Source organism: Nicrophorus vespilloides, unplaced genomic scaffold (genome assembly GCF_001412225.1).
Source record: "Nicrophorus vespilloides isolate i.1.1-1 unplaced genomic scaffold, Nicve_v1.0, whole genome shotgun sequence".
NCBI classification, from domain to species: domain Eukaryota; kingdom Metazoa; phylum Arthropoda; class Insecta; order Coleoptera; family Silphidae; genus Nicrophorus; species Nicrophorus vespilloides.
In genome coordinates, this window is record NW_017096912.1 from 90739 (window position 1) to 117228 (window position 26490).

General features: G+C 35.5%; 4 protein-coding genes across 6 annotated transcripts; 1 reads left to right on the forward strand and 3 right to left on the reverse strand.

The window, feature by feature from the left end:
* Positions 1 to 238: 238 nt before the first annotated feature.
* LOC108558455 (protein Lilipod) lies at positions 239 to 14041 on the reverse strand. Of its 3 annotated transcripts, none has more exons than XM_017915369.1 (9): positions 13759 to 14039; positions 3436 to 3700; positions 2721 to 2951; positions 2592 to 2660; positions 2170 to 2487; positions 1956 to 2110; positions 1668 to 1899; positions 1451 to 1607; positions 239 to 604 (listed from the first exon to the last, which is right to left on the reverse strand). In XM_017915369.1, exons 1-9 carry the CDS (start codon positions 13858 to 13860, stop codon positions 508 to 510), a joined length of 1626 nt encoding a protein of 541 aa, XP_017770858.1. In that variant the 5' UTR covers positions 13861 to 14039; the 3' UTR covers positions 239 to 507. The 3 variants fall into 3 exon arrangements, 2 of the variants coding, with proteins under 2 accessions (XP_017770858.1, XP_017770859.1); XR_001890896.1 differs by having other exon boundaries at positions 522 to 654; positions 788 to 1607; positions 13759 to 14041; XM_017915370.1 differs by having other exon boundaries at positions 522 to 1607; positions 13759 to 14041.
* Positions 14042 to 14172: 131 nt separating this feature from the next.
* Positions 14173 to 15625, reverse strand: LOC108558439 (ubiquitin thioesterase OTU1). The gene is made up of 2 exons (XM_017915353.1): positions 14623 to 15625; positions 14173 to 14559 (listed from the first exon to the last, which is right to left on the reverse strand). The coding sequence occupies exons 1-2, from the start codon at positions 15352 to 15354 to the stop codon at positions 14347 to 14349; spliced, it is 945 nt and encodes a 314-aa protein (XP_017770842.1). The 5' UTR covers positions 15355 to 15625; the 3' UTR covers positions 14173 to 14346.
* Positions 15626 to 15839: 214 nt separating this feature from the next.
* Positions 15840 to 18975, forward strand: LOC108558449 (cell division cycle 5-like protein). Its single transcript, XM_017915362.1, has 6 exons — positions 15840 to 16028; positions 16097 to 16362; positions 16419 to 16549; positions 16607 to 16935; positions 16993 to 18507; positions 18567 to 18975. Exons 1-6 carry the CDS (start codon positions 15984 to 15986, stop codon positions 18888 to 18890), a joined length of 2610 nt encoding a protein of 869 aa, XP_017770851.1. The 5' UTR covers positions 15840 to 15983; the 3' UTR covers positions 18891 to 18975.
* LOC108558448 (DNA polymerase theta) lies at positions 18895 to 24791 on the reverse strand. Its single transcript, XM_017915361.1, has 5 exons — positions 24504 to 24791; positions 20416 to 24451; positions 19715 to 20361; positions 19353 to 19617; positions 18895 to 19298 (listed from the first exon to the last, which is right to left on the reverse strand). The coding sequence occupies exons 1-5, from the start codon at positions 24705 to 24707 to the stop codon at positions 18997 to 18999; spliced, it is 5454 nt and encodes a 1817-aa protein (XP_017770850.1). The 5' UTR covers positions 24708 to 24791; the 3' UTR covers positions 18895 to 18996.
* Positions 24792 to 26490: the final 1699 nt, after the last annotated feature.

Consider the following 26490-nt stretch of genomic DNA (forward strand, 5'->3'; position numbering starts at 1 on the left):
ACATACCGAATATTTCCTGCAAACTTTATGTGAATTTAAAGACTTTTAAACTTTTGGATGATTATTGAAAGATTAGATTAAATGTAATAATAATTATATTTGCAGTGCGCAATGTATGAAAGGAAATAATAAAGACTTGACTTAATAAATAATATCTTAAAAATTTAATACAGAAAAAAACTGAATAATTATAATACAATATTCTCGATGAATGTAATATCATATTTAAAAAAAAATAAAGGGAAAAACAGTATATATATATTTTTTTTTTCATATAACAATAATAATTAATTAATAAATTGTACAAAACTCTCACATGATCACAACGCTCCTTCTGTTGTTGCTATTTTTAAAAAAATTTCGCATAATTTACAATCGTTTAAATTTCTTAATAAATAAATCTATATAGTAGCGCCCAAAACATTGTACAACTTACAGACTAGAACCTTACTGTGTAAACACAATAGTGTAGGAAATGTTTGTCGAAACAAGTATTAACGAGCAACATCATTCAACTTTGATTACTGAAAGTCTCGGAGTAGTCGGAACAACGGATTGCGGAAACGACTGACGGTGATGATGATCATCCAGCACGTTAAAAAATCTGAACGGAGGTGGGAAGAGATAATATAAATGCCATTTTATTAAACACATCTTAAACCAAAAAAAATGTTAATAATTTGGATGTGTGTGAATGCGTTAATGCGAGAAGAAAAACACACGAGTGAAGCCAAAAACAAAGAAGAAACAAACAAATAAATTGAATATTATATATGAACAAACTTACATACAGAGAAAAGGCACATCAAGTATAAGAAGTTGCTGGAATGTGTGTGGTAGTTCCATCGAGTGCCCAAATATAATTCGTTATTATAATAGCCGATGAGATTGAATACAAAAATCACATTTCGTTTTATTTACTATATATGACGATATATATAATAAAAAAAAGGAGGAAATATTAATATATAAAAAAAAAGAGCTTACAATCTAAAATAATAATTAATAAAAAATAAAAGAGTCATCGATTTCTCTACATTAGTATATATCACATTAATCCATAATGCATCCTGTTTTTCCTCTCGTTCTTCCACGTATAAAAAAGTCAACATTCGTATAAATAAAAATAATATGATTAAAATGCACAGCATTATTTTGAGCGGTTTCTTTTCTCTAAAAAAAAAGTTAATCCAAAAAAAAAAATAATAACATAATAATATAGCGATAATATTAAATAATATAAATAATCTCAGTCTTAGAACGTTGGTATTTTTGTTTTCTTTCTTTTCATTCATTGTGTCTTCTCCTCTCTCTATGTATTTGAAATGTCATTTTTGTTGTATTCATAATGGTTTTACCGTCTCTCTCTCTCTCTCTTGATAATGAGTTGATGATGGGTTAGTTGAGGAAAGAAACACAGCTTAAAAGGAACATGTAATTTTCAACTAACCGGGCGTAGAGCTCTCTGCGGACTTTCGCCGTGAACTTGTTCACCAGGCATAGCGTCGCGGCGACAGCAAATACCACATTGTAGAGCAGGACTACCTTGAAGTTGCCCAGCCAGTCGATGCTGCCGAAGTCACCCAGCAAATCGAAATTTGTTATACCTAAATGGATTATAAAGGTGTTATAATAAAATTTATAAAAAGTTTGCAGTGTGTACGCACCTAATATTTTAGCCAGCAGCGGCAGAGCGGAGCTCAGAATTAGAACCAGAGCGCAATTCGCGATGATCAGGTTGAAAGGCGTGCTCTGCTTCTTAGGCCTGATGTTCTTCATCAAAGGCGACGTGTACAGTCCGATGGACGATGTCACTATCAGGTAAAGGATCAGCATTATTTCTATGATGGCCCCTACAGGGCCCAGTCTTGATAACGAGCTAATGCCAAGGGTGAATTGCTGAAGAAATTATAAATCAATAACAAATACAATACTAGTGATATCTGAAGACTTACCCTCGAGCTTAACGGCAATGCTTTGATCCCAATTAGTAATTCAATAGTGTTTTGCATCACAATCAAAACAGTGATTCCTGTAAACCCGATCAGTAGAAGCATTGAAACGGGATAGACGACGTTCCTCCTCATAGAGGAGCTTTGCCGCTGTTTATCTACAAATACCAATTCAATTAATAACCCTGATTACATTTTTTTTAAATTAATTAATTACCTAATAGTTTCCGTTTCATCTCGAACTTGGTGAGCAACTTATTCAGTCCGGTGCGCAGCTCACCGTTTCTTAAACGTAACAGTCCTTTTGGCAACTGGAATTCGTCGTCCTTCATCGGAGCCGACTCGTTCACGCTCATGGGAGCCGGAGACACGCAATAATTACCGTTCATCTCCGCCTGGTTCAGCCGTCTCCGGAGGGTTTCCTCCTCCAGAGCGCATGCAAAGTACTCCTCGTTTATGTCGCGCATAAATTGCGGTTTTATCAGAAACTGTCCTACAACATCGAATAGCCTCACAAAACCCAAAGGAGTACACACTAAAACAAAAAATTCGTTAACATCTTAATCTATTTCCGTTCAAAGACTTTTAAATATTTCTTGATTCTTATAGTTAGAAACCAATTTTTAAAATAAACCATACCTAATAACATCAATACTCCAATAAATGATATGCACGAATATAGGAAAGGTAAATGGTAGCTCCAAACATCTAAAAAGAAAACGGAATGTGTTAATATTCAATAAAGATGATCATTACAAATAATATTACCTAATAGAGTTTGAATACTGGATTTATCCTTATCTAGAAGTGCGGAGACCACGTATGTCAACCCAAGCACGACCGTGGCCAAAAGACCTAATACTGTGAAGGTCTCGTAGACGCGGCCCATCAGCCCTTTGCGGTGGCCGAAGAAGCCCTCCGATTCCGTGAACAGGTAGGCGAATGGCAACAGTACGATGAGGGATAGAAACGAGAACAGGAAAATGTAGTTCCATAACCCTGCGGCAAGAAGATGAAAAAATAATTAAAAAGAAATATGCATAAATCTATTTAAAAACTTCGTGGGCGAACGTGGTCATTGTGAGTGTATACAAACAATAATCGAGAATATTATGAACAAATAGGATTTGCTTTCCAAAATTGGTTTACTGAAAACCGTTGGAAACATCGCACAAAGTCATAATCAACAGATTATGTTAGCTAATTACAATTCTACAGATTAGACTTTTTTTTTGATAATGTGCAGGATATAATTTGAATGTGAATCAAGTAGTTCATTTAAATTTAATTCAAAATATGTTCAATAGTAATCTACAAACATATTCTAAATTAAGAAACTTATCGATTGAAACTATTATGTACGTACAAAAATAAAAACATCGGGGACAAAGTTCATGTGTGCAAGTACATTAGTCATCGCAAGTGATAAAAGCTTTCAGAGCGACGAGAAGAAAACGCATCCACCTTATGTTACTTATAATACCTTGTATAAGAGATATGTTCAGCCATTTAACGTAATAGCTGTTCGGGTAGAGTATGAGGACTTCATTCGAGACGGTGGATATGGGGAGCAGAAGAACAGCACCAATGGACACTGCAAGGGAGAAAGTGCAGAGCCACGTACTGATCCTGTACACTGTCACCTCATCATCGTCGGTGCTGTAGTAATCCTCGCGTCCTCGTCTCTTGAATCGATCCAGAAGAGCGAAACTCGCTATGTACAATATTATGAAAAGCAGCAGGAAAATCTGAAACAAAAAAAAAATGAAATTTTTCATTTAGTACGAGAAACGTGCGTGATGGAATTACTTGTACATTGCTTTTTGCGTAAACATTTCAAACTGTTTACACAATTTCAACAGGCACGCAACAATGAGAAGTTATGTGTAACAGCAAAACGTGAGCTTTTGTAATGTTTACACTTTACAGATAACATAGTTTAATCTTAATCGATTAACCTTTACTTGTTGGAATCTAGACAATATTATCTGATATCATTTCCTAAACCAAATAATAACATTTTATATAAACTTTTATTGTTTTTATACATTCATGACATAACTGTATAATTAATGAAAATATAAATAGAAGAAGACAATGTTCTTCTCTCAATCTTAAGTAAAATTGATAACTCATTTAGCAAGTACTTGCACTTGCTATTGTAATATTAGTTACAAGCTATCCATTACAAGTCACTTGATACCTATTACGCAATGAGATTTCGGCTAAGATATTGCGCGTGCATTCAACCGAGTCACAAATAAAGATTTATAATTAACACAAATTGTCACAAACAAATTACGTGTCTGGCGCCATGTACTGAAATTCAATGCACGTAACTTGAATCCATTATTGATCATCTTCCGAGCTTTGTTTCTTACAACGTTTTGTTTATCTTGTGGCTATTACAAATATAGAAACGATTCAATAACTCTTTTTTTTTTAACTAAAAGTACGATGTTTGCGTCATTGTTTTACTCTGCTATTTATACGACCACCTGAAATCCAATATGATTTCTATTTCGGATCCATACTGATCTTGCCCAAGCGAAAATCACATCCAGATCCTGATGCTTGTGGTTCAAAATTATTCAATCCACAATTAAAAAATTCAATTTTATTATCTTTATAAAATTATCTAATTATACGTGGTGGAAGCGTTATGTTTTAACCCGATGTATAAATAGACGGAACTTTCTTGGTGGAGCAACTGCTTCCCGGTTTAAATTTAGTGGTGTTACAGCAAACACGTTAAAAGTAGTTTGACTGAAATGCGAATGCTTTTAACCACGGACCTTCGGCTTTAAGATAAAACTTAAACTATGTATTTTTGTATTTTGGTTTGGGTAATCTCGAGTACACTTGCTTACTGATTTATATTCCACCTTGAAGTATAAATTGCCACTAGTACACAGTTGTAGCGCGTGTCTGTCAACTGCCTGCGCGTATTAAAAATACATTATAAACAAACAAGATATTTACAGTTAACGAAAACTGCAGACTTTAGCAGCTACGTACATTCTAAATTAGTATTAATGAATGGATGTGAACTCTTATGAACCGGTATGAACTGTTTAACATTCCTTTAATTAGAGTGAATTCAGGAAAGCATGACAATTCATCATCTCTAATAACATTCAGTTTTACATAAAATTAAAATTTTAACAACTATTCACATCATCATCATTTCCGAGACTCAACCTAGTCGAAGTGTACAGAACCCCAGAGTCTATATTACTACCCTATGTTATATGTTGCATTTAGTCTCTATGAGAAGGGTGGTGGAAGGAAGAACAATTATTCACAAACAAATGAAAATTTTAATTAAGTTGACCGCTTAACAACTGAAATTAAAGCAAAAAAAAATAGTAATTAGTTTATTAGTAATTATAAGAAAAGTAAAAACACTTTTCGTTTCTAATAAGTATTCTGAGAATGCGCCAATTAGTGTTACCTAACATATATTTTTTTTGTCTTGGCCAAAGTTCAATGCTAAAAATACTCGAGAGTCATGATAGGCCCTTGTTGTTGTTACAAATCATCAATAACAACTGTACAGAATAAAATCATACCACCTTTATTTTCGTACCAGAAAAGACTAAATTTAGGGCTACGAAATACCGTCGCGTCCAAGAACGTAGTCGCAACAAAAACGTAAATAAACGAACGCACATGGCCAAAAGAAAAAAAAACACGTATAGTTGTGATTAATCTTCTCGTTGCGAACGAGAACTTTCTAATCATAATTTTCACTCGATTTAAATTGGATTTCCGCGGATGCATTGACATAGACGAGTGCAGTACACTCAATAATTTCACTTTCAACATTTACATTTCCATGTTAATTACGCGTCAAACAGGTGCGATAAATATTCATTGCGTAACAATAAAATGATTTAGAAGAATTTCCGCACATTCTCATTGATTAATTTTCGTTAATAATTTAACATTTATTTAGCACATACAAAAAAATAATACAGTTCTATATTATATTGACTTTCTTGGAAACTGGATTATCAGTATGTGTTTAACACCGTGAAACGTAAATAAATATGTATATTGTTATCTGGAAAGGCAACGCAATTCGCACACGAAACAGAGTATGCCAGATATTCGCACGTAATAACTAAAATGAATGACGTCCATGAAGCAAGTATCGTGTATTTCGTTTTATTTATTTTTTATTAGTGAGATAAGTCCGAAACGCATTTAAACTTTAACATATTTACTTTTATTATAATGATAAGTCTTATAATTATTTAAGCTTTAAATAACATTATTCTTTGATTAATCCTATAACACATAATTAAGTCTCATTGTTTCATCTCCATCAAAATACAAGTTTATCGAGAATATTATAGAAATCTAGCATGATGATTTTTTAACATTAAGTTGCTGTTAAATTTTTGTTATAAGTACAGTGGAACCTCGCTTCACGAGCACCTTGCATAATGAGCATTTCGCTTAACGAGCAAAATAAACTTAACTCGCTCTTAACTTCGCATAACGAGTGATGATGAGAAGAGAAGACCTGGATTGTGCGCTTGCTACATCATTTTGAAAACTAGTGTACACATATTATGTGTATTTGTTTTTAATATATCAACCATTTTCGATTTTTTTTGTCATCTTTGTTTATAGTTAAATATAGTTATTTTGCAAATATAATTTGTGTTTGGTGGAAAAACACAACAAAAATGTATTGTGTCCAACCATTATTATAATATATACATATGCTATGTACGTTTTTTTTTTTTATAAAAACAAGTATTAAAAGTATAAAGGAACTCCGAATCGATATAAGTAATACAGTGGTAGATCGACATACGAGTTTAATTCGTTCCGTGACTTTGCTCGTATCTCAAGTCTTGCTCTCATCTCAAAGCAAAATATCGCTCGCTCGGCGGGTCGTATATTATGGTACTCGTATATCGAAGTACCACTGTATAAACAAATTGAGTCATGCGTAAATTCTCTTCAACGTAGGTGAATTGGCAAACAGTTCCTGCTGTTAGTGGTCATTCTAGTCTTGTTTGTGATCACACATATTTCCAAACTTGTGTTAGGACGTTTTTTATTACTTGCAAAGGTCAAAGAATAAAAAGAACTATAGATATGAAAAGCAAAATCATTAAAAATCAAGAGAAATTATACTTCTTTCTTCTGGCATGGAACGCATAATCCTATTTTACACTTTTATATGAGAAAAATTGATTCACTATACGAGTGAATCCGAAAATTTTGGAACGGATTAAAGTCGTTAATCGAGGTTCCACTGTATTTATAAATTATAAGACTATTCTTGCAAATTATTATAATCTGAAAATATGCACACATACTGTACAATGTAGGTCAGACTAAACTAATAAAAGACAGCTGTAAAAATACACAAGAAATGTAAACAGTTAGGAAACTGTTAACAAAACTGAACATGAAATTATTTTGAAGAAATTAATAAAAAAAAAAACGAGTTAAAACGAAAATATTGCCGCAAGTTGTCACTACCATAAAAGTACATCGATTGGGAGAACTTTCTCTGCGTAACGTTTTATGCACGGCTGCATTGAAATAAAATATTTATGCTCAATTTACTCCACCCCATAATACGTGTTATCCAATGATGAAAACCAACTGGCGCGATGTCGAATGCTCCACTTAAACACTTAATCATATTGGTTTATCGTTGTTGAACGGAAACGGTGAAATCATTGCTAACTACATACAGATTTAAGGTGATGAAAATTTCATTTTAGTAAATTTAAGATTTTCATGCAACTTTCATTTCAAACACAACAATGAAACTTATTACGAAACTAAAGGTAAATAGTGATTAAGAAACGTGACAATTACGATGACGGTAACAACGCATTCGACAATTCAAAATATAAATTGATTTCTGCTCGAACGGTCAGAAGAAGGTTATTAAGCAAGAATAATTGGTAGGAAGTTGGCAATTTCATCGCTGCTTAAAAAATACAATAGAGTTTAATCATGGCAATTGATCTGTACAGAAGATTGCAATCAGGTTTTGTTTATGGATGAAGGCCTAAATTCACTTAATTAATGGACAGGAACGAATCAGAAAGAAAAAACAGATTTCCTATTTTCCTACGAAAATTTTATAACTTTAAAAAAGCTTCCTCTTGAAGTTGTGAAAGAGATATGTATCAATATTATGTAATTCTCTTCATTATATACTCTTTATGGTTATTTATTATTCAGTTCGTTTGCTTGTCATTAATTTGTATAAAAGCTACTGTACTTTGTCAATTCCCACTGTAATCATTGTAAACATATTCTCTTTGATGTTTTGTTTGAAATGAAACCAGATCACATAGCAGATGGGTAGCCAATGTTCTTGATCCACAATAGATGAATCATTGCATCTCCAAACAAACATATAAATGACATTTAATCTAAGCACAAATAGAAGCAAATCATCGATTCCTTTTTAATAATGCATGAATCACCACCTAATACAATACATATTTAAAACGTGTTCACTATTTTAATTACAAACCAGATACATGTAAAATCTAAAAGTGATAACATTTCTTATCGAACTATACTGTGTTGCTACCGAGACGTCCAAGGACGAACGGAATTCCCTTGGTTCAAGCAAACACGTGGAAGTAAGATCTCCAAGATTCCATAAACTAATTGTTATTACATAAAACCAACAGATTATGTAATTACAAGCAAAATTGTTTGATGTGAATTGAAGTAGAAGGGCGTTAAACTGCGTCGGTTTACAGACGGGACGAACCACGTCTCGGGAAATATAAATAAAAAAATGCATTCCGTCGCCCCACGGTTTCCTGCCTTTCACTTGGCTAAATCGCGATGGAAATGCGCCTAATTGCATCATAACCCGACCAGCTTTAGTTAGCTTTATTCCTATTTCTGTGCAACAATATTGTGAGCGTGATAAACGTCGAAATCCGTTGGGGTTTTTCACAACTCGCCTCATTGTTAATAACGTGTATTGATCACAACAACAAGACCTGTCGCAGCTGTACATGTTATGCAATTCACAAAGAGTATGGCGTAATGACAATGTCTCTTTGCAGCGCACGTTGCAGTAAGCAAGATATTAAATAATAAGTATTTTCAAAACTATACACAAAATAAGTTACTAATTATTTGCGACCACATCACAAAATATTTAATTTATAATTGAAACTGTTTAAAAATTGAAAATAACTATTATTTTAATGAAATCATTGATAAATTAAGTTAAATGTTATTTTTTTATGTATGTCAGTGGATAAATAAGTAATTGAAATAATTAATTACAAATATTATATAGAAAAGACAATTTGCATCGTCGTTAAATTTAATTAATGTAAATAATTAACTATTTAGAAAGTTCTTAATTGTATTTGATTTATAATTAAGCAGTCTTTGTGTTTGTAATGCAATTGTTTAAAAGTTGCAAATCACTAGTGGAGTAAGCACTTTTTAAACGTCAATAGATGTTTGCAGTTCCATTGAATTGTGATTTGCATTTCAATTGTAGTGTATAGGTACGTAGTATCTTTTACCGTATTCTTGTTAAGGAAAGATTTCAATTATGGCAACATGTGGAAACTAGCTTTGTCTAGTAGTCTGTTACGTATGTTTTCTGTATACATTAACCAGTTAGTAAATAGCCTTGGGGGAGACAGAAAAACAAGAGTTCAGTACTTAACGTTGAGTACGCGAGGGTGATCAAAAGTAATGTTGTGCTTATCCGAAGCAATTTCGTTCTGAATCTAGTTTTTATTTCTATATAAAGATGAGAATACTCACCCAAATATAATGATTTGCACTACGTTAATAATATTGTAAATAATCTCAATATTTCTGGAGATGGAAGAAAAATTAAATATACTTAATAACAAATTTGTGTATGTAGTTAATTCTTGTTCTTCAAAAACAACTCTAAGCATTTCGACCTTTAAACCCATTGAAATATATGTTTTTTTAAAAAAAAACCTCATTAAAACAACGTATTAAATGTAATTTCCGCCTTTCGGTGAAATTCGAACTACGCGGAACACGGCAGATGTAATTACACACTTGGTTAAGATTTGTCCAATTTAGCTGTTCATCTAGCATGGTCTACACACACACACAAAATGTTTTGCGTCATTGCATTCACAATATTATAGTATTTCTCCTCACTGAACTCGAAATTCCGAAGAGCCTCGACCATGACATTGATATGCATTTCTACAAATAAATATTATGTTACCATCAAATCACAATAAACCTAATCTTGGAACTGGATAAGAACGGAAATCCTTGAAGGTAATTGTGTGTACCAGGTTTCGAGCCTCGGGCAGTTTTTATCGACATTGGGTGCAAATTGAATGTTCGAATTCCCATGTTCCGTGCATTCAAACAAAGCGGAACTTAATTATCTCATCGTGGGATGGAAATTAGCATTATCTATACAATGGCCATTGTGCATCGACGTTTTGATTTCAATTAAAAGCCTTTCCCAGCGCGCAGTTTCATTTAATTTGACCCAAATTGAGATTATGTAATTGAGATGCAAATTTATAATATAAATATTAAATGTACATTGGAACCTCGCTTAACGAGTTTAATCCGTTCCAAAATTTTTACTCGTATAGTGAAACATAATCAAACATACACATATGATGCAGCAGGCGCTAAGATTCATTTTGCTCGCAAAGCGAAATGCTCGTTATGCGAGGTTCCACTGTATTTTGTTGACGATTTACGCATCGTATTGAAATGGAATTCTGTTTACAAATAAATCGGGTACGTGATGTAATTGCATGCTTCTTCGAAATCATACAAGAACAACACACTTTGTACATGGGAGAACTCATGACCCGCTAACATAAATAATTGCATTTCAATCTCATCGCTAGGAATCCTTTACTCATTCCGTAGAACACGCATTAAGTCGTCGGAAACGAATCGCATTTTCTGCTGTGATGCGTGTAAACACAAGATACTGTTGTCGTGTAAAGTGCATTAGTTTATCCAGTGATTTCGACGTAACATCCACAAAACATTACATGCACCAAATCACATTACACGGTTGTAACACTTACAAATAGTAACGTTAGTGTGTAGTATTCATATTTTCAACCTCTTCTTTCCTACAAACAAATCATATTACTTATTTAAAATGTAATTTCACATGACTAACAAATTATTAATAGTCCTAGTATATCTCTCAATAAAATAGACAACAAAATACAATATCGAATACGGAAATAATTTGCATGATTAAGAAAGATCTCGTCACGAATGAGTTCCCAGTCAATTGACGACCTTGCTCAAATACGCTATGTTTTTATTGGCTCTCATAAAGTAATTAGACTCACGCTAATATATGAAGATACTTGGGCCGCGAAAAAATAAACGCCGTTATGCGATTTCACAGTTATTTAAACTACATCGAGCTCAGGACTACATACATATTTTAAAAAAAACAACAACAACAAGCAGCAAAAAGAGGAGAAAGGATCGCAACAATTTTGATGGAAACGTGGTAGCAGTGAGATGTTCCGTGCAGTCACGCTCGAAATATGTGATATAAACAGCTCCTAAGCATTGGCTGAAAATACGCAGAAGTTGTTTGTAGACACGGAAACCTTGTAAATAAATAAAATCGAGTGCCACTAATAAAAGCAGTTCTCTCTCTGTCCCAAATACCCGCTATTTAGATAACACGAACCATGCAAATTCGCTTTGTACAATATCTTTGTGCCTGCGCCGTTCTTTATAGCTGCAAATAAACAAGGATCTTCAATCACAAACAGTTTGCTTTGTGTTTAACACAAATTTTATTTATTTACTTTTTTAAATTGCAGATTTACATAAGCGGCAAAACGTTTTCAATCCAGACTATCCGACTTCAAAGAATCTGTTTTAATGTGAACATCGGGAAATCCTAAGAACATAACAATTTTTTAAAAGTATTTTTTTGTAATGTGTGAATAGTGAAAGAGTCTTTTCGCTTTTATACCTTGATTGCAAAGTGGGATTCACTGCAGGTGTGAATATTAGAAATTGGAGATAAAAGTTGCATGCCTCAGACTACACAAAACGAATGTCATTAACGGTGTTTATTGGCTTCGCGCTGTTCACGTGTTGGAATGAGGAGGAGAGAAAAATGACGAAGAAGAAAAAAGTACGGACGAACACACGCGTTCTACTTTCTTTTTTAAATACTTTAGGGTATTTGTTGCTATTCCCATTGTCGACTTTTGCATGGAGCGCATCCGCAGTTTTTCATCCTGGATGAATACAAAGTATAAGAAAGTGTCCATGCGGTTAGGTTTTCCCCAACTTTTGTACCAGATTACTTTGGTTAAACCATTTTCCTAAACATAACTATACGCGGTAAAAACCGCTTTACGTATCTAATCATTATATACCTAGTAATAAACTATATAAAGTTTTATGATCATTGATTTTATAACCTATATTAAATTTTATGTATGTTTTTCTATTTTCAATATACATAATTACAAAAGTTGTAGTGAAGTCTATGTAAACGAAGTGAGTGGATCAATTGGAACGGTAGACGTGCAAACTTAAGTGCATCCAAATGGATCTGATATTTTTTCACCGTTGGAAAGGACGAAGCCTTTCTATGACGCTTTTATCAGGCTTGTTTACATAATTGGATCAGCGTTTTAAAGAAATCCAATTCCTAAGCGAGCCGACGTTCCAAATGCTTTCTTTTGAAAATCGGTCTCGTCGTACGTGAACAAACTCATGTTGCATTGACCAAACTCAGAACAATGCATCAAGATTGTTATTATAATTGCAATTTAGAAACATTTACGTCACATTATAATAAACGATTGAAAATCAATGGAATTTAGAGGTAAATTTGTATATGCTAACAGCAAATTTTCTCCTCGTACAATGATATCAAATAAGGAGCACAGTAAGCATTACCATCAACACACTTTGACCTTTGAGAATCTTTGTTACTGAGCCACGTAATGTTAGAAACGTTATTGTTGATCATTATTGAGTGAAAGAACTTCCATCACCAAGAAAAGAGGTTAAAAATCTACTAAATTGCATACACTTTGTTCAATTCATTAAATGTATAGAATATAGCAATATTAAATAACAGTCTTCTCTGAAAATATCGAACATTTTAACCTTGTATAATATAACATAAAATTACAGTTTACTTATATAATACTTAAATAATGTATCTAATAGTACAAATCTTTACTCAAAGATTAATTAATTTTAATATTTTTTGTTCCAAAATAACCTCTGTTTTAGTAATTCAATTTATAGAGTTGTCCAGCATCTGTCTCGTAATTGAAGATAATGTAGATTAAGTTTACAATTGTTTTTTTGATCCAGTCGCGCAACGGTCGAAACAAATGAAATAGAGACACGTAGCTTGAACATTGCAGTCGAAGGTCGAAAAGGTTTTTTTTCGTGTATGATCGAACTGCAACATAATCGCAATTCAAAACAATAATATTGATATGGTTAATGTTATAAATAAACTCTACAGCTGTCTCTTTGTGTCTTCAATTAATCTCGAGAATATTAATATAAATAATATGAAGAGCCGGTGCGAAGTACGCAAATTAATTATGCGATCTAAAATTAGAGTTCTGCATGCTGCATAGTTCAATGACGCCCCAAGCGCAAGAACACAACAAACTGGAACACATCCAATGCTTAAATCAATGGTCATTTTTAGTGTTTGGTTTTGGGGAAGTTCATTGGCACCCTATCGATCAACCTTGTTCTAGAACATCTAGGAGGAAGTTTAAATGCCCTCCCCGAAGAAGATACTCACGATCTGCTCACGAACGTTGTTGTGAAAAATTTGCTCCCTCAGATCGGCATCATCCTCGATCAACACCTCCATCTCAGCTTCTCGTATCACTGGGTTCCACATCACACATTTTCACTTGGAAATACAGCACTACCCTCGAATTTGGAGTCCAGTGTTTTTTTCTTTGTGCTCTCAACACTTTACCGGTTCAGCATCGCTGCGGATGATCGCGGGCAATTCAATCGTACAGCTCTACCAGACAACCACGCGCCTTCGCAACTTCAAAACAACTGCGGCAATTTTGACTAACAAACATAGCTACGGATGACGGTCGACAACTTCACATCGGTTTTTGTACTTTAGCAATGCTACCAACCGCAGTAAATTCTAGGAAGTTTACTTACGATAAAACGAAATATTTGTAATTATGAAATCTAAACGCTAATTACTTTATTCCTTTCTTTTTTAAATATATATAATATAAGTTTGAGGCACATATAATCGCAGCATATCAATAGTCTTATACACTATCGTTATTAATCAGTAAATGAACACAAATTGAGTGCAGTATTTTGTTATTGAAATTGGGAATTAGTGGATTCTTATAGCTTAGATTTCTCCGAAACTGGTGTGACCAGTGCTTTTCGCATGTTGCTGAGCTTGCACTTGTCCGCTGAGCTTCATATCGCAGACGATGCATTTCAACGTGAACTTATTCACGTCCGTGTATTGCCTGCTTGATTTCGCCTCCACAGCCAACTGCTCAGCCTCCCTGAATATGGTTTCATCCTCTGTTGGAAATATTGTTTGCATGTTTCCACCCTAAAACATATTAAGATTTAATCAAGTAACATATATAATAAACAGTTTCTTTGTATAACTTACATCAATTGGTTCTAAGTAGAGAGGATCATAATGGATGCCATCAAATAGCAAAAATACTCTAGTACCATAATCTTGGTCTTCTCCAAACCTATTAATAATAGCATTTATAGTATCAACAACAGCTATTTCTATTCCATAGTAACTAGAAAGGATGGAGATTTCAATGGCACCACCCCAAGTATTATCATCCTGAATCCACTTACAATAGTCAGCGTTCGGTTTGCCTAAGATTGCTTCTGAATATTTCTCATGATCCTTGGATACAGTCTCTGCAATCAGAGTTCTCATCCAAGGTGCCACTGATCCTGTATCATCAACTTTTCCATTCAACACAAAATGTATGCTGGTGAAGAGGCATGAGTTATCAGCTGGCACAACATGTTTCATCAGAATACCTGGACAATCATAGGAGGCAGTATCCTCATTAGATACAATAGTAGCAGTAGGTCTTGGCTTCAGTGGTGGTGGTGTTACTGGTACTGTTGCTACAGCCTTTTCTTCCAAGATGAGTGTGTCTCCAGAGAAAATCCCACTGGAACACAAATGGTTTGATTCATGATTCAAATCCAGAATCCTTGGAGGGAATCCGGATAAGACGTTTAGGCGATCTTGAGGTATATTTGAGAGTTTTGAGAGCAAAGTCTTCAGTTCCTTGATTGTACTCTCTGAAGTCAATGTTTTCACAATTTGCTGACCAGTCTTCATTTTTACTTTGAGCGCGTAAGTAGTCATCGTTTCTATAAGAACTAGAATCTACCAGATGCTTTTTCAGGCACGAAAGATGTATGTTACTATTGCAACAAAAATAAAATCGCTTATCATTAAGTTGATGTATTACCACTATGATGACATTGGATGTCAGTAGAAGGACATGAATTTGCACAAAAAATACAGGAATCTATTTTAGATACAATCTTTAGAAGATCGCTAACTAGCATTTCCACTGCAATTTCAACACGAATTAAGTTAATGATAAGGAACATTTTTAGAAAATTCAATAAGTGCATTGAAGTTGGTCATGCTTTTTTGAACGAACAAAGAACTTCAAGTTGCATCACTACCAAATTTCAAAAAAAAAGTTTAACTTTACTTTTTTTCTAAATAATTTAAGTAAATTACTTAAACTATTTATTGTAAGTAATATTATTAAAATTAATCATTAAATTCTTATATGAAATAATATTATTTAAAAAAAATTTAAACGAGTTCATGCGCATTCGTATACAGAATTTTTGACAGAACCTAAAAACGGATTCAGTAAACGTTTGTTTCAGTTTGTTTGTTAATTAATAAATAGAAATAAATAACGTAAAAGTGTTCAATAGTTGTGTTTATCAAAGAGAAAAGAATTCAGCGCAAAAATGCCGCGGATTATGATAAAGGGAGGTGTGTGGAGGAACACGGAGGTAATTATTAAACAGAAGCAAGGATAGTTTGTTTTTTTGTAGGTTAGATGACATTATTTTTGTTTTAGGATGAAATTCTGAAGGCGGCTGTTATGAAATATGGCAAAAACCAGTGGTCCCGAATTGCCTCTCTGCTTCACAGGAAATCAGCAAAACAATGCAAGGCTCGTTGGTTTGAGTGGCTGGATCCAAGCATCAAGAAGACAGAATGGTCTAGAGAAGAGGAAGAGAAGTTGCTGCATCTTGCTAAGCTCATGCCCACCCAATGGAGAACTATTGCTCCAATCATTGGAAGAACAGCAGCACAGTGCTTGGAAAGATATGAATATTTACTGTAAGAACTTAAATCTGAGTGAATTGTACAATATATTAATTGTATGGTTTACATAGTGATCAAGCTCAAAAGAAGGAGGATGGTGAAGATGTTTCTGATGATCCAAGAAAACTCAAACCTGGTGAAATTGATCCAAATCCAGAAACTAAACCAGCCAGGCCAGATCCAAAAGATATGGATGAAGATGGTATATAGCTTGATGAACAATATGAACTGAAAATTAATATGTTTAATTATTTTTTAGAGTTGGAAATGTTGTCTGAAGCAAGAGCCAGGTTAGCTAATACACAGGGTAAAAAGGCTAAACGTAAGGCACGTGAAAAGCAATTGGAAGAAGCCCGGCGATTGGCTGCGTTGCAGAAGAGGCGCGAACTTCGCGCTGCGGGTATCGAAGTCAATCCGCGCAAGAAAAAGAAACGAGGCGTTGATTATAATGCTGAAATACCGTTCGAGAAGTTGCCAGCTATTGGTTTCTATGATACTTCAAAAGAAGTAGTTGATCCAATGGCACCAGATTTCCTGAAGATGAGACAACAGAATTTGGATGGAGAAACAAGAAGCGAAATTGAAGAAGTAATTAATAAAATATACGATGTGTTTCCTCTACTAAATATTTTCTTCCTGTTTTAGCGGGAAAGAAGAAATGATAAACAAAAGTTGAAGGAGAAGAAGGAAAATGATATCCCACTGGCAATGTTGCAAAATGAGGAGCCGGCTAAGAAAAGGTCCAAGTTGGTTTTGCCGGAACCTCAGATTTCTGATCAAGAGTTACAGCAGGTCGTGAAATTGGGCAGAGCTAGTGAAGTGGCACGCGAAGTTGCGTTGGAAAGCGGAGAGGCTACGACGGATACGTTGTTGAACGATTACACTATTACGCCGGAAGTTGCAGCTACACCTAGGACACCTGCTCCACAAACTGATCGTATCATGCAGGAAGCCCAAAATATGATGGCTTTGACTCACGTAGACACTCCTTTGAAGGGAGGAGTTAACACGCCTTTACACAATTCAGATTTCAGCTCTGTAATACCGCAAAGCCAGAACCTAGCCACACCTAACACAGTTTTAGCAACTCCATTTAGAAGTACTAGAAGCGACGGTGGGAATACACCCAGCACTGTTGGTTTCATGACACCTAAAAGTGGTGCTGTAGTTCCGGTAGGTCCTTCTGGTAGTTACACTCCAACACCAATAAGAGATAAGTTAAATATCAACCCAGAAGATGCCATAGACATAGGCGAAACTCCAGCTGCTCAACTGTCGTTCCAACAGTCACGCAAAGATCAATTGAGAGCAGGATTGAGCACTTTACCGGAACCTAAGAACGATTATGAAATTGTAGTACCGGAGCATGAAGAAGAAGTTGCGGAGACTGTCAAGGAATTGTCGGTGGAAGATCAGGCGGACGTAGATGCGCGACTCCAAGAAGAGATGAGAATAAAACTAGCTAAAGAATTAGCTTTAAGATCGCATGTTATTCAGAGGGATTTCCCAAGACCGCAAGACGTGAACTTGTCCGTTCTAAGACCAGCGCACGAGTCGCATTCTTTGACGGAACTGCAAAAAGCAGAAGAGTTAATTAAAAGAGAGATGGTTACTATGTTGACATATGACAATTTGAAAAATCCCATAGCTCCAATTCAAGGTAAAAGGCAAACTGTTTCTCAAGCGCAGCAATTGGCGTATTTAGAGCAATACTCATACGAAGATATTACTAAAGAGGAACTTGATGAAGCGCGCGGTTCTTTAAACAAAGAAATGGAAATCGTAAGGCAAGGTATGAATCATGGGGATTTGTCTATCGAATCTTACACGCAAGTCTGGGAGGAGTGCTTAAGCCAAGTACTATTCTTGCCCAATCAGAATAGGTACACTAGGGCGAATTTGGCGAGTAAAAAGGATCGTCTGGAGTCGGCGGAAAAACGATTGGAGCAGAACAGAAATCATATGTCACGCGAGGCTAAAAGGGCGGCGAAGATGGAGAAGAAGCTTCGCATTTTGACAGGAGGATATCAATCCAGAGCTCAAGCCTTGATCAAACAATTGACCGATTTATACGATCAAGTGGATCAATCGCAATTGGAACTAAATACATTCCAGTTCTTGCAGGAGCAAGAGAAGGCCGCACTTCCGAGAAGAATTCAGGTAATAAACAAATAATTTTCGATTAGTAAAACATTTTTATTTGAAAATCCATTTTTCAGTCGTTAAATGAAGACGTAAATAGGCAGATGGAGCGGGAGAAAGGTTTGCAGACAAAATATGGAGACTTGCAAGAGGAAATCAGAGAACATCAAAATTCCCAAATCATTAACGGTGAAGTAGCACCTGATGATATGATGGAAACAGTCGAGATAAATGACGAGCCTGCTGCAGATAATCAAGAGGACAGCGGTAGCGTTGAAGAAATTAATGAAGTTGAAGACGAACAAACTGAGCAGACCAACGACGATGAATCAGAAGACAAGGTGCAGGAGCAGGAGGTCCAAGAAATAGTGGATGATGACGAAGACACACAAGATAATTGAACAGTTTATTGTAGAAAGGTATTTTAATTTTATAACGTTGAATTGAGTAAAGATAATAATAATAATAAAAAGAGATATCACAGTTTGTTTCTTGTCGAGTTGATTTTTAGACGACGAGGTCTTTCATCTCGCCCCACGATTTTCCCGACTTTAGTTTAATGGGAAAAGGCACGGATAATTTAACTGAATCTTCCATGCATTTCTGCACTATCCTACCTAAGCAAATCAAGTATTTCTTGGGGACCTCGTAGAGGATTTCATCGTGGATTTGTAGAATTAGTTTTGGTTTGTTGCGCGAAGACTTGAACTTCACATGGATTTGATTCTCCACAAGGACCATAGCGTTCTTTACAATATCTGCAGCTGTTGCTTGAATTGTTGTGTTGAAAGCTTGACGTTCAGCTTGACCTGATAAAATAGTAATCATTAATATATTTGTTATACTAGAATATTGTTGATTACTTTTAGTAGATGCATTTTGGTGCTTTATATTCGGCAAGAATCGTTTCCTTCCGCCTATAGATTGCACGTAACCATTGTTACGGCAATTATCTACTATTTGTTCCACGTATTTCTTGATTCCAGGATAAGTCTTATGGAATGTTGCAATGAAAGCTACAGCATCATCTTCGGTTACGCACATTTGATCAGCTAAAGTCTTAGTGCCCATACCATATATAACGCCGTAACAAATCTGTTTGGTTTGTTGTCTAATTGAATCAGTCACCTAAAAGACACAAGTAGTAAATGAAATTAATTCATTAGATTTTTTTTTAGAATTGAACTAAATTAATCTAGTTCAACTTTTGTTGTATAATATTTACTTCGCTTTCTAACATATTATTCCATTGAGCAGCAATCGATTTAAAAACGTCATCACTTTTTTTCATGCTTGTAACGAGCAGTTTATCCTGCGAAAAATGAGCTAATAATCTCAATTCCAATTGGCAATAGTCCGCTGCTAACAGGATGTTCTTTTCTTGTGCCACGAACACTCCTCGACAACTCACGTTCACGATTTCATTGTTCAGAGGATTGGTGTATTCAAAATTCCTAGGCATGTTTTGCAGATTCGGTTCGTGCATCGAAACCCTACCTGTCGCATTGCGCGTTATGCAGCATCCATAAACTCTATTATTCTCGACCATCCGAAGCAGCGGATAAATCATCTTAGTTAAAGTGCTGTTCAATTTCCTCCATTGGATAATCAAATTGGAAATCGGATGGTTGTTCTGCTCCAAGACTTGCTTGTTCGTTCTCACCCTTTTACCTTTGTACAAACCAATAACTTTTGCAACTTCCGTTGAAGACGTCAACGAAAATCTCTTCCCCGCCAATTGGTGAGCTTTCGTCTCCAAGGCCGTGCAATATTCCTTAAGCTTTTCCGATAAAATCTGCATCTTGCTTAAATCCACTCCGAAGCCACTCAGTTCCATCCTCGCCAAGATCACCATGCAATCCATTTCAATGCCTAAAAGTAATAATAATTAAGAGATGATCTGATGAATTTATTAGTTATAATTACCGAACGTGTGTAAAAGATTTGAATTGTTTTGCGCCAACACCGATTTCATCGCATCCACCAAATGGAAACAAACGACAGCTTCAATGCAGCATCGCACTTTTGGTTTGATGCCGTTCTGCAAATCCAGCGAAACACTTCCGCTCCCCTTGCTGTTTCCGGCCATCTGACACAGTTTCACTGCTTCCGGCGAATAATTCAAAACCAAAGCTTGCAAATTCTTCTCTTTCTCCTCAGGTTCCAATAACCAATCCGCCACTTTAGGATCCAAACATCTAGTTTCAAAATCCACACCGCAACAACGCTTCAACACTTTAATATGTTCTTTGCAATCATATACTTTTACAGTCAAATCCTTATTGGCAAGAACAGCTTTCAAAATCTCAAGAGCCTCACAGTTCTTTTCTGTAACTTGCAAATAAAACGCAATGTTTTCACCCCAGCAAACGCTGAAGCCCACAACCTGCCGCCCTTTATAAACGCAAGTAGTTTTCTCTTCAATTTGCAAATCGTTTGGAATTATTTTAGGCCCAATGACTGGTTTTACTTCAGTGATTTTTTCACAGGCTATTGCAATAGAGATTTCACTTTTTCCAGTGATCTCGTTCTTAAAAGTTTCCAATAATTGTGAATGATCGCTCACGTTGATGATTTCTAGTTTTGTTAAATCAATCTGAGATTCTTCATCATCTCGTATAGAAATTTCGCTCTTCTCTTCTGATATTACGTATGATGCATCGACGCATTCGTTGTCCTTCATCTGCAAATATTTTGATTTCTTTATCGGAGTTGCTTCAGAGTAAAATATTTCTTCTTCACTGTTCATGGAATGAGTACTGACCCTTTCACGTTTTCTCGGATTGACGGGGATATTCAATTTTTTCAAAGAATCTTCTTTTGCGATGTTTTGAATTGGAGTTTCTAGATCATCAAACACTTTAGAATCAACGGAGAAGCTGTCGCCGAAGAGACTATCATTGGATTTCGTAGATTGTCTCAAGTTGGTGCGATTCGCAGAGGGTGTTAAGGAAATTGATACATTTATTGATTCCATCGATGAAGAAATATTTTCATCTAAGCGAGTATCTTCGTTGGGAGAAAAATTTTCTTCGAGCATCGATGCTTCAATATCCTTGCATTTCTCTTCCAAATTCTCCAATATTTTATCTTCTAACATACTAACGCTAGCTTCTGTATTAGTTATAGACTCAAGACAAATATTGTTTTTCACGTTAGATTTGGCTAAGCTTAGTTCTAGAGACTGTTGCGATATGTCCAGAAGTACTGAGACTTCTTTGGGACTTTGCGATTTCCTAACTGGTGCTTCTTCTTGAGTCTGAGTCCACTTAGCTTCTTTTAAACCCAGTTCGAGTTGTAAATAAGTTCTAGCATCGTTAATCAACATCAAAGCCGCTTCCCTCTCGGTTAAACCTTGCTTCCCGGTAACCCAAATCGCTCTTACTTTATTTCGTTTTTTAGCATCCAACTCGCTCTCTCCATCTCTTTCTTTTTCGCTTTCGAATGGAGCGCTCTTGTATAAAATTGATTCCAATTTATCAATTTCGCAAGACGCCAAATCAACCAGCGTTTCAACTCCGGCATTGTAAAGAGTGCGCGCCCTTTGCCCATTAAGTACAGGCAATTTCATCAGATCCAACAGATCTCTGCTGATTCCAAACTGCAATCGATCTTGAAACTGTTCGATCAAGATCTCAACGCTACTCCAACCCAACTGCTTGCTGAAGGATGTTACCATTCCTGCGAAAGATGCTGCTGACTGTTGCAGTGATTGCAGCATGCCTCTGTTGCAATTGTACGTTGCAGCCACGTTATTCAATGGTACTTCGTTTACTAAATCTTGCAGAATCAACGCCGTGTAGAAGCGTTTATGCACCAAGAGCTTCTCGTATAATTTCGAGGTGTTGGTTTGGATTTTACCTCTGGTTCCGTTGATCAAATAAGAGACTCTCACGCCGACCAATTCTCCTACGCGTTTCATGCTTGCAGGAAGTTTTTCCCAAAGATCGAGGTAAGCCATCCAGTCCAGGTTACCTATTTGATTGCAGGCCGAGTACGGTGTCACCAAGTAAATCAGATGCAATTCCGTTTCGAGAACGAAACATTGTCGGGCCTTTTCCAGCTCGGTGAACAATGCTAAACCCTCTTCGGGAGGCATCGAAGAACTCAAGCATGCTTTAGCTAACGGAGTCGCTACGTACTTGGAGGTTCCATCTTCAAGGTTTTGTAACTTGATAAATTGGTTGTCTATTAAAAAGTCCACAGAATCATCGATCGGGTTGTTAATTTCGACTTTGTTGTTGTGATCAGAGGCTAGCAAGGTACATTTTGTGAATAAAGTTATATCCGATGGAGAGGAAGCCACGTCGCTCGCGATAACTTCGAGTATAGCTCTCTTCAATTTACCGGCACCCTCTAAGCAGCTCTCGATTGGCTGCAAATTTGAAGACATCAATTCTTTAGCAACTTTTTGATCGTTGTTTTGGCAAATCAAAATACTCTCTCCTGCCACATCTTTGCCCATTCTACCAGCCCTTCCAATCATTTGCCTGTAAACCAACGTGTCTATTGGTTTGCCGAAGAACATCGGTGATCTGACAATAACTCTTCGCGCCGGTAAATTAACACCTGCAGATAACGTCGATGTTGCAATTAAAACTCTTACACATCCGATTCGAAACGCTCCCTCGACTATATCTCTCTCATCCATAGTTAAACCGGCGTGGTGAAAAGCCACTCCGAAACTGACGGCTTTTCCCAAGAGCTCGTCCAAACCAACAGGACATCTCTTCAGTTGCTCCAAACATTCTATTATCAAATCTGCATTTAACTGTTCTCGCAACTTATTGCCGAGTTCGGACTTCGAACAACCCAATTTCCAGAAGGCCATTGCGATTTGCTGCGAAAGGCTTTCGCACCAAGACTTTGACGGGCAAAAAATCAAGACCGAACAAGACGTGAGTATCGTTTCCAAACATAATTGAAGAATATTATCCGTATCTGTGGTAAGTTCAGGGATCTTCTCCAGTTTTCTGATCAACTTTAAATCGTTTCCATAGATTTCCCCATTGACGTGACACTGCTCGACTAAAGGAATAGGCCTGAACTGCGTAGTGTATAGTTCCGCATCCAACCAAGATGCTAATAAAGAGAGATTCGGTAGAGTCGCAGACATTCCGATGATCTGTATATTGACGTTTTCATCTCGCAAAGACATGTATCGCAGTTTCGTCAATAGCAGTTCCAGTAAATATCCTCTATTCGGATCACCTAACAAATGCATTTCATCGACAACAACCGCTCCAATTGCCTCCAAACTGCCTTCTTCCAAAAACCTGTTGATCAAACTGTTGGCTTTTTCCATTGTGCAGATAGCAAGTTGCACTGGTTTAAATCCACCAGGAGGATTGTAGGAACCCATGAAGCCTTCAACTCTAATCCCACTAGGTCCTAAAATATCTTGAAAATAGAACATCTTCTCTCTGACAACAGACACAAAAGGTAATATGAACAGAACCTTTTTATTCCTTTCAAGCACTGTTTTAATTGCCAATATCTCAGCAACCAAAGTCTTCCCAGCTGATGTTGGTGCAGAATATACCAAGTTCTTGTGCTTATCCAAGACATCTGGTAAACTCAAACACTCCACTTGCCAGGGAAACATATTCTTTACATTTCTACTCTCATATTTCTGTAAAATAACCTCTGGCAATCCCCAACTGGAAAGTTTACTGCTGTCAGCCAATAATCCATTACTTTGAGCAGCCTTCACCAAAACACTTCTATTCAAGGATTTATCAGCCAATTTGTTTTCCCTCAAAGATTTCCTCTTCATAAAATTACTAGGCTTCTTAGGTGTGTTCTCATAACTGGAATCCAAACTTATATCCTGTTTAATTGACACTTTTGGAGAATCATCTGCTTTAGCTTTACTGTGAGATTTGTTAACAGTTACATTCAATTGCACAAAAGGCTTGTGATTCTCCTTGTTATTAACTGGAGTTACAAATTGATTCTGTGCCTGCAAATAATTAAGTTTAAAATCAACTCAATGTTAATGCAGCTGTACTCACTTGATTGCTGACAGTCTTGTCTGGTTTGTTAACAGATTCATTTGTTGTAGTAAATGAGAAAGACTCACTGAGGAACTTGGAATCATCTATTGTTATGTTGAAATCTTCAGATGAAGAAGTCTCTGCTTGATTGATGTTTTGGACCACTTGGCCGCTTGAGGTGATGGTGAAATCGAACGTCTCGTTGAAGAAACCATTGCTCATTATTAAAAATTGTTAAAAATATGATAAAAATTGTAAAATTGCAAAAAAATATGATAACTCAACCCTTTAGGTTAGGATAATTTGTTTTGTTTATACCGGATTTGAAGTTTACTCGCCAAATTGCTGCCAACATTGCAAAATATATTCAAATCTGCGCGGTTTATGTTACATAATCAGCACTGTTATCAATTCAAATTATACCTAAGCTAAAGTATTAATACAAGCTATACAATGAAACCAACAATACAAAGAACATAATTAACATATTTTGTGTTGATAATAGTTAATTAATCTTATAATCCAGAAGATGTTAACTTTGTGTTCTTTAGTATTCAATCAGGATTATGCCCTCATATCTCAAAAGCTGATAGAATTATCTATTTTTAAGAACAGACTTTGTACAAAGATTGTATAATTTCGATAACTTAAATTATACAACATTTTGAAGTGTCCTAAAAATCAAAATAAATTTTGTTTAGTATACAATAATCTTATTTTCGAAGAGATTAGGACAAACAATAGTTAAGTTTCAAATTATACTTCAAAATGAATTACTTTCGCAGACAAGACATTACGTTAGAACAAGTTAATCGAATAGTTGATGCCAAGATCTGGAAGAGAAAAGATACTGTTCATAGCTGTATTCCTTGATGTGTCACAGGCTTTCAATAAAGTTTGGCATACAGGTTTACTCTACATGCAACCTCCACGTAATTTCTACGAAGTGTTGAAATCCTACCTAAATGATCGAAATTTGATCAAACTGGAGGAAGCACAAAGTGCGCTGAGTCCCATTGAATCGGGCGTTCCACAAGGTAGTGTCTTGGAACCAATTTTATATCTATTATACACTGCAGATATAAAACAACAGAGAAAACAAACATTTGCAGATGAAACAGCAATGATGGCATTAGAAGAAAGTCTCATAGTTGCATCTCAACACCTTCAAGAAGAGCTCTATCTGCTTGAGATATGGTTCAGGAAATGGCGAATTAGTATAAACCAGTTAAACTCAACAACAAAGTAGTTTCAGCATCTTCAAGGATGAGATACTTGGTAATACAGCTGAAGACGAGACTGACTTGGAAGGACCATTTCTAGTTGACTTTGGAGAACAAATTGCTAGTGTACAAAGTCATATTAAAACCAGTTTGGACATAGCTTATCCAATTATGGGGAACAGCTCAACTAATATTAAAAAAAATCTAAGTATTCCAATCTAAATGTATTAGAACATTTAAAGGTGTACCGTGGTACATCACCAATAAGAAACTGCACCAGGACTTTGGAATAAAAACAATGGAATAGGTTGCCAAAGATTTCTCCAAAAAATAAGCGAACAGGCTTGATTCCCATACGAACCCGTTGGCGGTCAACCTTCTCGATAACGACGTGAGAACGAGAAGATTAAAGCGTTTCAAGCCCTTGGATCTCCAATATAGATTTAAGTAAAGAATACTTAAAGCAACTTCCTAATATCAACAGCGAACAGATTTGATAAATGTTCAGTAAAATAGATTGTAAATAAAAACTGACAACAAAAATGAATTACATCAATAATATTTACTTACCTTAAAATTTAATATAATAACATAATTATATGTATTATGTATCGAATTGTTATTAATAAATCTTATAAAGAAAGATAAATCTTTGAATGAAATGTTGAACAATTTATTATTATTACTATATCAAAGATCCAAATTAGTTATAGAAATGAAATTGACACATTTTCTAATAATATTCACATCTTAAAATAGAAACTTCGTATCCACAATAAAAC

Excerpts from the sequence above, each read along its gene's own strand:
- LOC108558455 (XM_017915369.1), bottom strand. The coding sequence starts at position 13,860 with ATGTGGAACCCAGTGATACGAGAAGCTGAGATGGAGGTGTTGATCGAG. Across the intron at positions 2,952-3,435 it reads GAACATATCTCTTATACAAG|GGTTATGGAACTACATTTTC; the intron begins GTATTATAAGTA and ends TTCTTGCCGCAG. Across the intron at positions 2,661-2,720 it reads CAGTATTCAAACTCTATTAG|ATGTTTGGAGCTACCATTTA; the intron begins GTAATATTATTT and ends TTTTCTTTTTAG.
- LOC108558439 (XM_017915353.1), bottom strand. The coding sequence starts at position 15,354 with ATGACTACTTACGCGCTCAAAGTAAAAATGAAGACTGGTCAGCAAATT. Across the intron at positions 14,560-14,622 it reads TCTACTTAGAACCAATTGAT|GGTGGAAACATGCAAACAAT; the intron begins GTAAGTTATACA and ends AATATGTTTTAG.
- LOC108558449 (XM_017915362.1), top strand. The coding sequence starts at position 15,984 with ATGCCGCGGATTATGATAAAGGGAGGTGTGTGGAGGAACACGGAG. Across the intron at positions 16,029-16,096 it reads GTGTGTGGAGGAACACGGAG|GATGAAATTCTGAAGGCGGC; the intron begins GTAATTATTAAA and ends TTTTTGTTTTAG. Across the intron at positions 18,508-18,566 it reads CACTTCCGAGAAGAATTCAG|TCGTTAAATGAAGACGTAAA; the intron begins GTAATAAACAAA and ends TCCATTTTTCAG.
- LOC108558448 (XM_017915361.1), bottom strand. The coding sequence starts at position 24,707 with ATGAGCAATGGTTTCTTCAACGAGACGTTCGATTTCACCATCACCTCA. Across the intron at positions 19,618-19,714 it reads ATAATATGTTAGAAAGCGAA|GTGACTGATTCAATTAGACA; the intron begins GTAAATATTATA and ends TGTGTCTTTTAG. Across the intron at positions 19,299-19,352 it reads CCAAAATGCATCTACTAAAA|GTCAAGCTGAACGTCAAGCT; the intron begins GTAATCAACAAT and ends CTATTTTATCAG.